General features: G+C 44.9%; 2 protein-coding genes across 4 annotated transcripts; one reads left to right on the top strand and one right to left on the bottom strand.

The window, feature by feature from the left end:
* The first annotated feature begins 272 nt into the window (after nucleotides 1–272).
* Nucleotides 273–4,365, top strand: MASP2 (MBL associated serine protease 2). 2 transcript variants are annotated; one of them, XM_053963057.1, is made up of 5 exons: nucleotides 273–324; nucleotides 609–828; nucleotides 2,162–2,339; nucleotides 2,582–2,713; nucleotides 4,161–4,365. In XM_053963057.1, exons 1-5 carry the CDS (start codon nucleotides 320–322, stop codon nucleotides 4,169–4,171), a joined length of 546 nt encoding a protein of 181 aa, XP_053819032.1. In that variant the 5' UTR covers nucleotides 273–319; the 3' UTR covers nucleotides 4,172–4,365. The 2 variants fall into 2 exon arrangements, with proteins under 2 accessions (XP_053819032.1, XP_053819031.1); XM_053963056.1 differs by having other exon boundaries at nucleotides 4,158–4,365.
* Nucleotides 4,366–7,662: 3,297 nt separating this feature from the next.
* TARDBP (TAR DNA binding protein) lies at nucleotides 7,663–14,721 on the bottom strand. 2 transcript variants are annotated; one of them, XR_008434603.1, is made up of 7 exons: nucleotides 14,154–14,721; nucleotides 13,517–13,769; nucleotides 12,635–12,798; nucleotides 12,193–12,333; nucleotides 11,345–11,515; nucleotides 10,410–10,997; nucleotides 7,663–9,915 (listed from the first exon to the last, which is right to left on the bottom strand). XR_008434603.1 is itself a non-coding variant. In XM_053962939.1 (6 exons), exons 2-6 carry the CDS (start codon nucleotides 13,752–13,754, stop codon nucleotides 10,467–10,469), a joined length of 1,245 nt encoding a protein of 414 aa, XP_053818914.1. In that variant the 5' UTR covers nucleotides 13,755–13,769; nucleotides 14,154–14,721; the 3' UTR covers nucleotides 7,663–10,466. The 2 variants fall into 2 exon arrangements, 1 of the variants encoding a protein (XP_053818914.1); XM_053962939.1 differs by having other exon boundaries at nucleotides 7,663–10,997.
* Between the last annotated feature and the right edge of the window lie 202 nt (nucleotides 14,722–14,923).

Raw genomic sequence — 14,923 nt, 5'->3', positions numbered from 1 at the left:
CTTCCCACAGAGCAGTGATATTACGGCTCCCTCCAAGAGCCTGCAGCATTCCTAATCCATCCTCTCCATCTCTGCCTTCCTCTCCCTGCCACTGACTGAAGCCTGAACACAAGCCTGGTGCCTGGTTTTTAGTGATTGTTGTTCCAAGAACTCAGCAGGCTGAAGGGGGTGGAAGGGAGATAAACATAAGGGTTCAACATCCAGACAAACACAGCAGAGCACACACAATAAATACATCCACCCCCAAATGCAAATACATGAGGAGGGATTCCTTCCCCAAAGCTTACAGCAGAACAGGCTCAGACAGGAAGGCATCAGAATGAGGTGAGTACAGTCACCTCCAGCTCTTCTGTCCACTTGGTTTTGTGCAGGGTCTGGAAGGTGTGAGCATGAGGCTCATCCTGATTAGCTGTTACTACAGCGACCCCACTGATACCTCCCAATTGCTTTCATTGTAAAGTGAGGAGGGTGTTGGGCATGAAGGTTTCAGCTAGCACTGAGTGACCTGATTTGGTATTGATACGGGCAACTAGGATGTGTGGCTTTTGGGGTATAATCCAAGTTAATGCTCACTCTTTCTCAGTTAATTTCTTGTCCCTTTGACACAGGCTGTTTATTTTGCTGGCTGTGCTTTATAGTGGAGTAAGGAGCAGCATTGTGCCACAAAAAATGTATGGAAGGATCACATCCCCAAACTTCCCAAAGGTCTACCCAAATCACAAGGAGAAAATATGGAATATTACTGTCCCTAAAGGATATTCAGTTCGCATTTACTTCACCCATTTCAACCTGGAGTTGTCCTACTTGTGTGAATATGATTATGTGAAGGTATGTGTGGGATGGGGTAATGTGTAGCAGGCTCAAGCTGTTAAAAACTCTGTTTATTGTGATCCTGGGCACATGTGGAATCAACTCTTTCTCAGATCTTGATTTTAGTCTATTTGTAAAGTTCAGGCTCAGCTGGTTTCTAAATTATGTGTTTATTGAGGCCCATGGGACCAGGAAGCAGATGTGGTTGTCACATTGGAACATCTGAAACGTGAGATGCTTTTGCTCAGAGAATTCTGATGCTCTTCTGTTGTGAAGCAAAAGGTATGAAATTTTGCCCAAAACAATATTTCAACATTTTGCTAATGTTACAGTGTTTTAAATTAACAAGTAATGCTTGACACAGGTTATAATGGGAAACCATAAAATGTAAGTGATACTCTAAACAAGATACTGTCAGCTCATCTGAGCGGGCACTCACAGCAGCAGTTACTGTGGTGCGTTTGCTGGCTAATGTGAGAAACAGCCTCAGGAAGAGGAACAAAGATACGGCTTTGGGGAAGTGTTTGGGTGAGCAGCAGTGTCCCTGAAAGATGTGTGTGCTCTGGTCCAGCGGTCCTGTCACTGATTTGTGCTACCTCTGCACTCCTTTTGTTGTTTGCATGGGCCTGATGTACAATAACAAAGGAGCTGTGTACGCAGGGAGTACGCAAACCCAGTTTTGCATCTGATTGAACCAAACCAGGCAGCCTTGTTCCCACTGAGAAAAAATCTCATGTCCACGGTTTTATATGGCAAGTTGCTCCCATTCCCCAAATGTCTGTTTTCTTCATGTACTATCCCTTGTGTAGGACAGAATATCCATTTCTGGTAGGTATGTAGTACACAGCTCCCTCTTTACCATGCCCAACATAAACCCCATGTATCAGAACATTTCTCTTGTGTTAAAGATAAATGAAGAGCTGGAACTCTTAATACGTGCATCACAGAGCAAGCGAGTCACTTGCTTAAGGACACCTTTTTCTATACATTTGAATTTGTCAGTGTGCAAAACCTTCTTACCCCAGTTGTCTCTGGCTTTACCAAGACCAGTGATTGTCACTGAGAGCGCCAAGTTAACAAGAGTAGTATAAACAAAGCATGGCTGGCATCAGACATTTGTGAGGACCACTGAAAGGAGAAAGGGAGACAAAATTATGTCTTAAGTCACAGAGAACAGAGGAAATCCTCTCTTACCTGGCCTTGGATGTGGACTGACCTCCAGAAGCACCTTTTGAGAGCATCCAAGCTTCCTTCCTCACACTGTTAAACACATGCTTTTCCAGCTATGGCAGCAGGTTGGGAAGATCAATGCTCTATGCTCGCCTGCTGGATTTGTCTGTCTGCTTTGCAGCTGAGCTCTGGTGGGAAGACCTTGGCTATGCTGTGTGGAAGGGACAGTACAGACACTGAGGAAGCTCCGGGTAACAGGACGTACATTTCCGCTGACAACCACCTCGTGGTAGTGTTTCGGTCTGATTACTCCAATGAGAAACCATTCACAGGCTTTGAGGCCTTTTATGCTGCTGAAGGTGAGAGACCGGCCCCTCGTATAGATGGAAGAGCCACGGCTCTGGTGGGGTTGGTGCTTCCCTGTGCTCTCATAGCCCAAGGCTACTGGTGTGGGGTGGGAGAAGGTGGTCTCATTGTACGGAAGCAGATGCAGAGGGGCACAGCGACCAAAGACCAACCTCACAAAACACAGAGTGGCTGAGACTGAGAGAAAATTTTCTTGAAATCTATTGTTTGCCTGATTCTGTGCTTTGCCCCTTAGATATCGATGAGTGCAAACAGCCATTGGATACTAAACCCCTCTGCAGTCATCACTGTCACAACTATGTGGGGGGCTACTATTGCAGCTGCAGGGTTGGCTACATACTGCATGAAAACAAGAGGACATGTACAGGTGAGCTCTTTCTAGATCAGCAGATACTTTCCTATCTACAACATCCACTTAAATCCAGTCCTGACAATAATATCAGGGTGAAAGCTGTGGGGTTTCATTTTCATTTTTAGTACTCCCTGTGTGCCTGGTGCAGCTGGGAGGAGGTTCACAGGGTTAGTCAGGGCTGTGAGCAGAAGCCCTGCTTTGCAGAGAGGCTGTGGGTAACTGGCTGCTGTTACAATTTTGTGTCGTAGTAAAATGCTGCACTGGCACTTGGTTTTTGCTACTCCTTTCCACCTCTGTTCAGCTTTAGGTGAACAAGAAATGTCTTACACTTCCCACCACAGATATTTCCATGGAAAAGCCTTCATGGGTGCCAGTGCAGCCAGTCTTGCAAAACTGAATATATCTTGCTCTCTGGGTACCGGATCCCAAGTATTCTGGACCCAAGTTAGTAGATATGTTGGGAAAACTACCAATTGAGTTTTGAAGTCTAATGAAGAAATAATTAGATTGCTGCCCTGTAAGGACATAGGCCAAGAAGGAGCCTGTGGAAGAGGAAGAGTTCACATACCACTGACACCAGGTACCATAATCCAGGCATTAAATGTCCAGGCATGGATCTCTTGTTGAGAAGGGCTGATAGTGTGAGGTCTATCTTGCTGGCTGCTGCCTGGCTCTGCTGCGCAGTTCATAACTAGGGAAAGCTTCTGTGGGGTCAGGTAGCAAAGTGTCTGGATCAGCATGGTGATCAGCACCTCAGGATTCCCTTTGCAGTGAAACACATGCCTACATGGGGTACAAGGTTCACTTTTCTGGGTGCAGCTTTGCCAGATGGAGCTAAATCCTGTCTGGAAAAAATCAACACACATACTGCTCATAAATACTGTCAGAGATGAAAGATAGTTTTTGAACTCTCCCATGCTGAAATGCAAAACTGGATCTAACTTCCAGCGCTTAAGGCTACCTTAGCATTTGCCTTCCCAACAGCAGCCTATTACAACCTCTCTCCATCCATAGCTGCCTGGGTCTGATTCAAGATTCAAATTCCTTGTGTCTCCAGCGTATTGGAACAGACAAGTTCATTCAACCTGCCCTTCCTAAAGTGATGCCTTTTAGCACAAGCATGTGGATTTACTGATGCTGTAAAGCCTTAATGTGAAGGAGCAAAACGGAAAGCAAAACGTGAACTAGAAGACAAGCAGCTCTGCATTGACCATTCATGTGTGCACATTTATGCCGCCCTCATTGAAAAGAGCTCTAGCAGAGTGAGCATCTCAACAATAGTGAGGGGCTGAGCTACTTTGACGGTGGAGACCTTGGGAATTGCTGTGATGCAGCTGATGTGACAAAGGTCTCTGCTGATCTCCTTCATGAGTTGAGGGCAAAAGGTGCCCCTGTGTCTTTTGGGCTCCCGTTTGAGCTGGCTGATATTGACAGGGTCTTTTTCTCCTTTGTTTTCCAGCAGGAGATAATTAAGCATCTCCTTGCTTAGGCAGAGATGGAGACAGATGTGCTGGGAAGAGCTGGTTTCCTTCCTTCCTGACCTGCCTGTTGCAGTCTGCCCAAGGGCTGAAGGTTTCTCTTGCTCCATGACTTGTCCATGTGGTTCCTTGCCTTTCAGACTTGCCTGCTGCAGATAATAAAGAGGCTGTAACCTGCTGAAAGTTAAATGCAACCTCTGGGACATTCATTTTTTGACGTTCCCACATGTCACTTGGGAAAAAGGAAGGGAGATCAGGCAGGAACTGGTAAAAGACAAGCCATTGTGAAAGGCCCCTGAGCATCACAGCTACCTGAAGAGTCTTGAATTTCTTGTCCAGCTCTTGTTGCTTAACCTTACATAGTTCTTAAACTGCAAGAACAGAACCACATCACACCTTTGTTCCCTAATGCTCTTAAGAGAACTCCAGCATTCCAGCTGATCATTACAGACCAGCTTGGATCCAGGCATACAGTTTTATTTTTTGGAACAATTTTCCTAACTTGTCAAGAGTTCAAAGTTATATGTTGAGGCAGCAGATGTCCTGGGCTGATCCCATGAGCGCAGCCAGGCTGTGTGCAGGTCACTGCTCCCCTTTGGTGTGAGAACACTACCAGGAGTCAGTCACGGTTTTTGCTTTAATTCTCAGCAATTGTAGATTGTGTCCGCGCGAGTCAAACCGTGTAGAGAAAAAGTGTGTTTTCTCCCAGCAGCCCTTAGCAGTAAGTGAAAGATTCACTGTGAAGGGGAGTGCAGTGCGCTGCGAGCCGTGCAGGTTTGCCTGTTGCGGTCCTGAAGCACCACCCCGTGTTCAGAGTGCACCGGTGCAGGCGCGGCACATCAGGATGGTGCTCCTTCGTGACACTCAGGATTATGCTACTCGACATGAGTGAATCCTGTCAGCCCCGTTCGATTTAATTTCTCGGGCATTAAACACGGAGGTGCCCTTTCTCGTTACCAATTTCCGTCATTCACATACTGTAATTAGGTGTGTTCGGTGCCCTGGATTTGGCAGCAATTGTCCTTTGACATGTTCCCCAAAGAATTGTTCCTGTCTGTGCATGTCTGTGTGTAGGTCTGCCCTTGCTGATGCCCTAGTGTCCTTGCTGCTACTTAGAGATTTACTTCTAATTGTGTTGGAAGAAAAGAACGATTTTATAACAGATTCAAAGATCAGTGTGGTGAGAATTTTTAATGTTCTTTCACTATAGATCTCTCCAGGGAAGTTCAAACAGCAATACATTCCTGCTGAATGGGGTGTTTCAGACTTATTCCTTAGTAACTGAACTGAGCTTCTCAGCAGGCAGTTTTGGAAGATACTCCAGTCTGTGTATGCTTACAGAATTTTAAAATCACAGTTGAGGTGATTGTGGTTTGAGGAGGCTCAGGCTTACCTCGGCAGTTACTTTATAGTCTGTCTGAATTGATGCACATATTCACTGTTTATGTAGAAACCCAGAATAACTGAACTGATGTGAGAGTTAATGTATTCCGCACAAACACTGAGGACCTGGGTGTGTATGGAAATGCAATGCCAAAATTCAGTGCCAGTGTGAATGGAGCCCCATTCTACCCCAGGAAGGCAAATAATAATGGTAAGGTCGGAACACTGAATTAAATGTGCTCCTTGGCTCCGGGGCTGAGCAGAGGGAATGCCCCAGCCTTACCTGGACACAACTGAACTTTGACTACTTGCATGGGATGTACTTGCATGCTTAAGGCCACGTGAGAATGGTGAAAAGTAGCCATGTAGGCTTAATCCAGTTACAGCTGAGAGCTTTCTTACCATTATTTCTTACCATTACCCCATCAATCGATGGATTTAATAGATTAGCTCTTGGGAATAGCCTGACAGGGGAGAGTGACACAGTCACCTTCTTACACACCTGCAGTGACTCATGGGACACCTAAAATATGGTGTTGGATTATGCCTGTAGAGTGTCACTTCTGTGTTGTATTAAACAATGCCCAGCTGTTCCATTTATGGTGCTCATTTGTGTTCTCTGGGATGCAGGTGAAGATTCATGTGTGGTGATGGATACTGGAAAAATTCCAGGCTGTGCCTCATACCAAGCCTACAGTGACATGTTTGTGCAGGCAGGGGGACAGTTACCCAGCTTGGCTAATCTGCTGTTTCGCAATGGAGTGGGTACAGCCCTGTGGCTTTCTTAGATTTTCCTGGAGCACCTTTAAGCTGGTGAGGCAGAACTATTGCACTGCAGACTCTTCATTTTAACAATGAGTTGCTATCTTTATGTGATGCTGATTTTCAGAACAGCAAGTGCTACAGGTGCTGTTTAACAGCACAGAGGAATGCTAACAAAATGGAAAACATTATGACAACCTCACAATGTGACTGTAATTTCTATTATTGACCGTAGATTTGTTAAATCATTTACTATTGAACAGGCCTTGGTCATGCCTGAGGCTGCCTACTGCAGAGTAATGCCCAGAACTCAGTTAAGCTCGCCATGAGGAGAGTAAAAAGCCAAACGTTCCTGTATTCCAGATCTCTTTGGAAAAACACGGTTTCATAATTAACTAAATTATTGCTTTTAAACTGATTGGCATTGTTTCTGACAAGAAGATGGAACCATGCTACAGCAGTATTCGTGAGGGGAAAAGAATCCCCTCGCTGCTGAGAACAGGGTTGTGGATTATATTTGGTTTTTTAATGCCTCAACTGCTAAATTCATTACTCTGTAAAATTAGTCAAGAGCCAAGACTGAGTTTTGGGAGAAACATTGTACAGTGTAATAGCATAATTGTCCCTCTTATCTTTTAGATTAGAATATCCATATATTCCAATTACCTTAATTTACATTCAGAACAAATGCACCTCCTCCTCTGTGCCCAAATTCCTCAGCAATGCTGTCTCTCTTGATTACAGAACTTTTCCAAGGGATGCAATACTAATGGAAATTGTGTTCTAAATCAAATATTCATTTGCAAGCAATTTTACCATTCCAAAACAATCCAGAAATTACATTTAGAATAATTAACTTAATTTAATCCATATGAGCACAATAATTCAGTATTTAGATCTCAAACTGTTAAACAGCTTTTCCTGCCACTGTTTTGCACTTCGTGGAGCAAGTTGGTGGAGGAAGGTCCAATGAGAGCCTGCAGAGGACCGACACTCCTTCACCCACCCCTCAGTTATGCGATACCAGCTCCTTGCTGTATGTGGGGGCATTTACTGGCCCTGTTGTCCTTGTGCCCCTACAGACTACTGCTGCACAGCCCGTGCCTGAGAAGTTCCAGCTTTCAGCTGTAAAAATGGTGTTTTTCTGAAGAACAACCTTTCAAATGCAGAGTTTCAGTTAAAAAGCTTTTTTTTTTTTTCTATGATATTGACACCCTTACAATATATACAAACTTCCTCTTTCTTGTAGCTTGGATTCTTTTATTAGCATTTCACTTTCTGAAGTAACGTAACTGAAAATGAAGTATCTCTCTAGAAAAAATGAAGACTCAAAACACTTCATTGTATTTTCAGTGATAGTTTATTTACTCACTTATAAACATTAAAGTATGCAAAGCAGTAAAAATGATACTGAAACTTGAAATTCTAAAATTTTCAGGAGATTTTGTTTGAAGGTGAAGGAAGGCTAAAATTATTAGCAAAGACTACTCAGTGCTGCCACCCAGCCTCTTAAACCTAAACCTGAGCAATTTAAACATAATTAAAACCATGCTAATTACAAAAACTTACCATGAGGTTCCTTGCAGGGGGTCACAGTTAAGTCTTTGGAGGTCCAACAATACCATTTTAAAGTGTTACTCAGCAGAAGTAGCTGGTAATAGTGCAAATGCTAAAATGCAAAATTCACAGATGGGACAGTTTGGAGATTACTCTGATTATGGTGCAGAAAAAAAATGTAAGCAACTTTTTCAGTGGAATATGAACAAATGAGTGGGATTTCTTTCTCAGCCTGAGTGTTTAGAAACCCTCTTTAAACCAAGCACATTAAGGCACAACTGATTTTTTAATTCTGCAGGTGGAAAACTCAGTCATGCAGTTTTGTTTGCTGTTTAGATGCTCTGCTATTCACAAGCCTCAGTGGGATAGAGTAATGAAGAGTCACTTGAAAATTACATAGGTTAAAAACTGTGTAAATATCCATATTCAGACTAGTCACAGCTACAGCACAGTATAATGGTGTATAGAAAAATACAGATCCAAGCTTCAGTGGGTTGCAACCCCAAGTACACAACACAATTCCTCAAGCTCATACCACAAGTGGAAATAACCTTCCACTAGTTTCTGCTCTAATGCCGTGCACTTTGTTAAGAAGCTGCCTCCTACGTGACACCTCTGCACCTGTCATAACTCAGTTCAAACTTTATCAGTCTGTGTATATTTACAGTGCTTTATTAATCTGGAAAGTCTTTCCTGTGACTAGTTTTAACAGGAGTTAACAGCATTCTTCTGGGCTGGAAGTGTGGCAGAAGCCTGTTTCTCATGAGTGGGCTGATTTAAAAACAAGTCAAAAACATCCATCCCCAAAGGAGATGTGGACAGAAATCCATCCTGACAGCAACTCTGTTTCCCCCAACCCACTTCTGATAAGGAACTTCCACTGCTAAAAGAACAAGTAACGTTCCTTGGCACAGATGAAATCTGGAGGGAGCTGCTTACCAGTCTAGGTGCAGGCACCCGAAGGTGTGGGACCTGGATTTTAGATCTATGTCACTGCACAGTGCAAGGGTACAGTGGCTTAGAGGAGAGGGTCAGGTATCGATACGTGCTGAGCGGTTGCTCCTTTAGAAACTGCTTATCTGAAACAAACCGAGTGACTGCAAAAAGCTTTACAGAAGTTCATCGCAAAAGGGTAAAATTAATTAACTGCTATGAATTCTTTGCATTCAGGGCTGCAAAACAAAGACACATATTACTTAAATCTGTTTTATTTAAGAATTTCCTACAGTGACAAATCTTATAAAAAGCATCCAAACACGAAACTGCAGCAAACAGCATTCTTTTGGATATCTTACAGACAGTGGAACTTCCACCCTGGAGAGGCACACTGAGCTCTAGTGATCTCTGCTAAAAGAGCTACTGCAAAGCACACCACAAGCTCAATGTTCTCATCACAAACCCCCATCATCTTCAAGTCACATTACCACACTTACAGATCATTAACAGAAAAAAAACACACACCATACAGCATTCACAGCAGTTGACATAAGGGAAAAGAAATACAAATATTCCATTTCACGTAACACATTCAACTAATTGATTAACTAGGTAGAGAACCCACTTAAAGTCTTCCACATGTGGATGTCCTTTGAATGCAATAAACACTCGTACGTTATCTGCTATCATTGCTCTCCGCACACTCTCTCACCAAAGCCACAGGATTGAGAGACATCTCGCCAAGTCAAATAAAATCCTATTAATGCACCACCAGGTCTCTGCATGCGCTCGCTCCTTTATCTCGCACATACCAGCCCTCTCATGCCTCGGCACCACCACCAATCCCACACATGGTTTCAAAAGTTCAAACAGCCTTCTGGTTCCATCTCACAGCCTTGCGTTCACAGCGTTGATACGACTCCATGAAATAAAGAGTAGCGGATAAAAATGGAACACCCACCGTCTAAGACGCAGCATGTGCGGTGTGATGAAGTATTCTTTGATGAGAAAGCATGTAGACAGAAGTATTCCTAAGGCAGAATATTTACAGCACTGCTTTCAATGAAGTGCTTCTTCCATACACATTTGAAATGAGATGAACTGCGGAGATTAAATGAAGCCTTCATATTGTACTTTAGTATGGAGGGGAGACAGTGTTAAAAAAAACAAACAAACACAAACAAAAATGACACTGTGTTGTCCAACGGGGCACTTGGAGAGTCTTATGGTGGGATCAAATTAAAAACAAGAGGGAGAGAATGCTGTTTCTGACCAATGGTTCCATTTTGAACATGCAAAGAATTCAGGTAGCCAGGAAACAAGGGATAAAGTATTAGAGGAGAAACCTTTTCTATCGACTGTAGTGTTAGTTCACCTATCGGGCAAACAGCAGTCCACTTCCAAACATTCAGAATTCCAACTAGATATGTAACAAAACTTAGAAAATTCCTTTTACCTTTCTTTTCTTTTTTTTTTTTTTTTTTTTTTTTTTTTTTAGAAAAGAAAAAAATGTCAAAAATACTGCTGAATATACTGCACACTGAACAAATTCATTTGGAAAACTTTAGTATATATGTAATTTACAGTATACTTACCATGAGTTAGAAAAATTTGATTTCCCACCATAGAGTCAGTATGAGAGCCCATTGTGTCTACATTCCCCAGCCTGACGACTTGGAATCCATGCTTGAACCAAAGCCTCCGTTAAACCCACTGCTGGAGCCTGCGTTCGAGGCTGAGCCCCAGCCTATCGCTGCCCCTGAGTTGGACCCTCCGTATGAGTTGTTGCCTGAACTAAAACCCTGGTTCTGCTCCCGCTGCATGTTGCCCTGAGGCTGGTTGTTTCCTGAGGGCCCCGACTGGTTCTGCTGGCTGGCCAGCATGCCCATCATCCCCCAGCTGCTCTGCAGGGCTGCCTGCGCTGCTGCCATCATGGCAGGGTTGATGCTAAAGGCCCCAAAGTTCATACCCCCGCCCATGTTGCTGCCCTGGTTGTTGCCCAGTCCTCCCCCACCTCCTCTGCTGTTACCAAACCCCCCCTGATTCCCAAAGCCTCCAGGGTTACCACCAAATCTTCCACCTCTCTCTAACTGTCTACTGCTATTGTGCTTAGGTTCAGCATTGGATATATGTACGCTGATTCCTTTAATGATCAAGTCCTCTCCACAAAGAGACTGGGCAACCTATAAGAAATAAGGGATTGATTAAATGTATGTTAGATGTCCTTTTTTTCAAAATATTAGCAGTACAAGACAAAACACAAAGCATCCCCTACAATTCTGAACAGATATTTATCCTGCAAAGAAAGCATATGCATGTACTTAATTCAATTTGAAGTGATTAAGCTTTGCATTCATCACTACACTAATCACAGTACCAAGTCCTGTCTTTGCAGCTGCATCTAAAAGTGTACTCTCAGTCCATTCAATAAATCAGACAGTGCACAAGCATTTCATGTGTAGTTCCAGAAACAATACTTTATCATGCTACTAAAATGTAGTCTATGAAGTTAAAATATTTTAAGACTTACCTGATCATCTGCAAATGTAACAAAAGCAAAAGCTCGGAAGGGTTTAGGAATGAAGACATCTACCACTTCCCCATACTGGGCAAAGAACTGCCGGAGTTCATCTGCCGTCATGTCCTCGGTGCAGCGTCCAACAAACACCTTCCTGCTGCGCAAAGGTTCATCAGGACTTTGCTGGAGAGAATTGAAGGAAAAAACTATCACAACTACAGTCCTTGAGAACTGAGTTACAGGATGGCAAATGACACTCTTAATCTAGCCTGTTCTGAGGGCTGCTGATGGAATAAAGTTTGAGATTGCAAATTTAAGACTTAAAATAAATAAATTTTAAAATTCTATTCCAAGAACATGGCTGCACCTTGCTAGAGGTGGGGGGAAGAGCCACGAGAAAATGAGCATGGGAGCAACACACAGGGATGGTGACAAGGCCATGGCAGAAGAACACTTTTTTGTAATAATTGCATACAGAGACAAGAATAGAAGCTATAGGTTCAGTTTGGAACTCAAAGACTTGTTCTGCTCTTCCCCAAATTACTGATTCCATCTGCTTTATTCTGCATTTATTCATGAAACAGGCAAGTTAGGCAGGTTTTGCTGGACATCAAACACAGATTTCTATCTGTACCTCATTCCCTCACATAATGAGCGATTTTCCCAACATTTCAAATTACTTCCAGCTCACCCACCTGCTCCCTGTTTTCCTTCCTCTCACTTGTTCTGTTCATTCATAGCAAAGCCACATCCGAGAGCAGACAGTTAATCTGTGCAGCTGCTCTCCCCTAACACAGCTGATGAGGAGGTGCACTTGGAGTGTTTGGTACAAATAAAACCAGCGGTAAATCCCAAAGTACCTTAGAGTTGGGAAGTTTACAGTCACACCATCTTCCATCGATCATGTGACGCTGAGACATTACTTTCACTTGGGTTTCGTAATCCGTGAACCGAACAAACCCAAAACCTTTCGAGTGGCCTGTTTTAATATCCTTCTTAACCTAGGTGGAAAAAAAACCCCAGAAGTAACCACTAGTATGAAGCATGTTGTTACTGAATGAATTTGGTAAAAATCTGTTTGAGAGTTCACCTGTCTTACAACCATTCTTATCACAGCAACCTCTGATTCCTTAACATCTCCCAGAATTAACAGGCTCATTGAAAAAAAAAAGATATCCTTAGGAAGAGACATGGCTTCTGATCTTGTCCAAGTTTATAAAGCTCTTTTGTTTCCACTTGCTTTCTCGGGAGCCTGATATCTACCCAATGTCCCTCCTTACTTGAGCTGCAAATGGATTTTACCTGCACCATCAGAACTTCTCCAAAGGTACTGAAATATTCCTTTAAGTCTTGTTCAGTGGTTTTCCAGGGAAGACCCAAGACTATTAAATCTGAAGTCTTCTGTACTGCTCGTTTCACTTTCACAGCCGATGACGCATCGGTTTCATCCATTTTTCTCTTATTATCTGAATATAAAAAAATACATTAGACATCCTCAGTGATGGAAATTGACCCACTGACTATGAACTGCATGGTGTTAAATTATAACCCATGATGAGGAAGAGTACAGACTGCAAGAGACACACACCAGCTAAATGGAAAAACGGAACATATATCTGACTGCCCTTAACCAAAGCCAGTCCACAATCGAGTCCTCCTCCAAAATGCAAACTGACCCAGTTAGTTCTGTATTAGTTTACTTAAGAATTATCCAGCAACATTCGCAGTTCTATAAGGCGGGGAAAACATAAACTTTTAACAAGACTATTTCACTAGCAATTTATTTCCTTCCCCTCTTTTTTTGGGGGTGGAGTAGGGTGGTCAAGTTTCTCCTTTCCTGAGCACTTCTAAATGGTATATCTGACCAAACCATGCCTTGAGGAAAAGTGTCTGTGAGTACAGAGATTACAGTACACTACAAAGGGTACTATGGTACCCTTTGAAGGCTAGCCTTCAAGGATAACGCAAGACTTTGTCTTTACAGTACTTGTTTAGGTGGAGTCTTAAAAAAATAAAAAAACCTCAGTGGGGTCAAACCTACTCGGCAGAACAGACACCTGAATAAATCACCGATCTCTATGAATCAGAGAGTTAAAGAGTAACACGTTGCTGTGTTAAATCAGCAGTGACTGGGACCTTAAAGAAAGCAGCGCTGAACAGAGAACTGAAGCCATGAGGACAAACCTTTGGGATAATTCACGACATAGACGAGGTTTCCCCAGCCGGCCTCGGGGGCGTGCAGGATGCCCTCGACCAGCCGGACTCCTCGCATGCACTGCGACACTGGGTTTCTGTAGCGCAGACCGCACGCTCCAGGGAACTGCGCCGTCACCGTGGACAACAGCACCGTGCCGTCGTCCTCCGATGGGATTTCGATGGGCTCATCGTTCTCGTCCTCCGTCACTCGGATATACTCCGACATCTTCGCTGGAAGTTACTGAAGTACAAAAGGGAAAGAGCAGGCGTAAGCGATCACCCTATCCCCCCTGACTTGGCTTTCATCTTCTTCGCCCTGAGGCACGAATCTCTCTTTATTACACAACAGGGGGCACCGAAACGCGCTATTCATTAACACTAAAGCCTCCGGGCCTGCTGTACACCTCGGCCCGTCCTGGAGCTACGGAGGTACCAACAGCGACTTGGTCCCCGAGCACGGCGGAAATTCCCAGAGGCGCCATGAGCTCCCCCCGCGAAGCCGGGAGCACAGCCCCCCTCGGCCTCGCCGTCTGCCGGGACCGCCCAAGCCCGCGACCTCCGGATGCGGCTCCACCCGCCCCAGCACCGCGCGCAGCCGGGCCGGGCCCCACCCGGCCCCGCTCACCGGCCAGGGAAGGGAGCGACGTCCCGAGAACCCCTCAGAACCGCCTCCACCACACTGTATCCGCCGCCGCCGCACAAAATGGCGGCCGCGGCCCCTCAGAGGCCGGGCCGGGCCGCGGGCCGAACCATTCCAGGCGGCCGAGGGGGGCGAACCGCGGCGGGGCACTCGGAACGCGGGAGAGCGTGGAACCCCGGCCGTGCCCCAGCGGCCGCCGCCCGCTCACAGCCGGAGCTCGACCGGCGTTCTCGGAACCGGCGGCAGCGACGACAGCTCTCAGAGCAGCGCTCCCCCAAGTGCGGGGCCGGTGGTGCGGCCCTGCCCGCGCCTGCGCGAGCGCGGGAGCTGCCGGGAGCCTGCGCCGTCAGGGACCTGTCCGTGAGAGCGGTATCGACAGAAGTCCGACTTCGGAATAGGTACTGGCCCCCGGGCAGGCCCCGCGTATCTCGCCCGGAGCAGCCGCTGGTAAAGATACCCTTGCCAAAGCTCTGCGACGCCTTTCTCCCGTCTCCGCTACCAGAAAGAACGAGGGCACCTAATTTAGGGAAAAAAAAAAAAAAAAACACGCAAAAACAAAACAAAACACAAAAAAAACCCCAAACAAACAAACAAACAAAAATAATAATAATAAAAAAAAAACCAAAAACAAAAAAAGAAAACTCGAAGCACCAAGCCCCAAACTTGTTCACCTGGCGTGTTCAGCATAGAGAAGAATGATGGGAAACCTCATCGCAGCCTACAGCTTCTTGTGAGGGGCAGGGGAGGGGTAGCTC

The sequence above is a fragment of the Vidua chalybeata genome, chromosome 22 (genome assembly GCF_026979565.1).
Source record: "Vidua chalybeata isolate OUT-0048 chromosome 22, bVidCha1 merged haplotype, whole genome shotgun sequence".
NCBI classification, from domain to species: Eukaryota; Metazoa; Chordata; class Aves; order Passeriformes; family Viduidae; genus Vidua; species Vidua chalybeata.
The sequence above is the reverse complement of the archived record's forward strand: the minus strand, read 5'-3'. Positions and strand labels throughout refer to the sequence as shown.

Bases quoted from the DNA above. Each gene is read 5' to 3' on its own strand.
- MASP2 (XM_053963056.1), top strand. The intron at 829-2,161 runs GTATGTGTGGGA...TCTGCTTTGCAG, and splicing joins GTGAATATGATTATGTGAAG to CTGAGCTCTGGTGGGAAGAC. The intron at 2,340-2,581 runs GTGAGAGACCGG...TTTGCCCCTTAG, and splicing joins GGCCTTTTATGCTGCTGAAG to ATATCGATGAGTGCAAACAG.
- TARDBP (XM_053962939.1), bottom strand. From the start codon at position 13,754: ATGTCGGAGTATATCCGAGTGACGGAGGACGAGAACGATGAGCCCATC. The intron at 12,334-12,634 runs GTAAAATCCATT...TTTTCCACCTAG, and splicing joins GAGAAGTTCTGATGGTGCAG to GTTAAGAAGGATATTAAAAC. The intron at 10,998-11,344 runs GTAAGTCTTAAA...TATTTCTTATAG, and splicing joins TTACATTTGCAGATGATCAG to GTTGCCCAGTCTCTTTGTGG.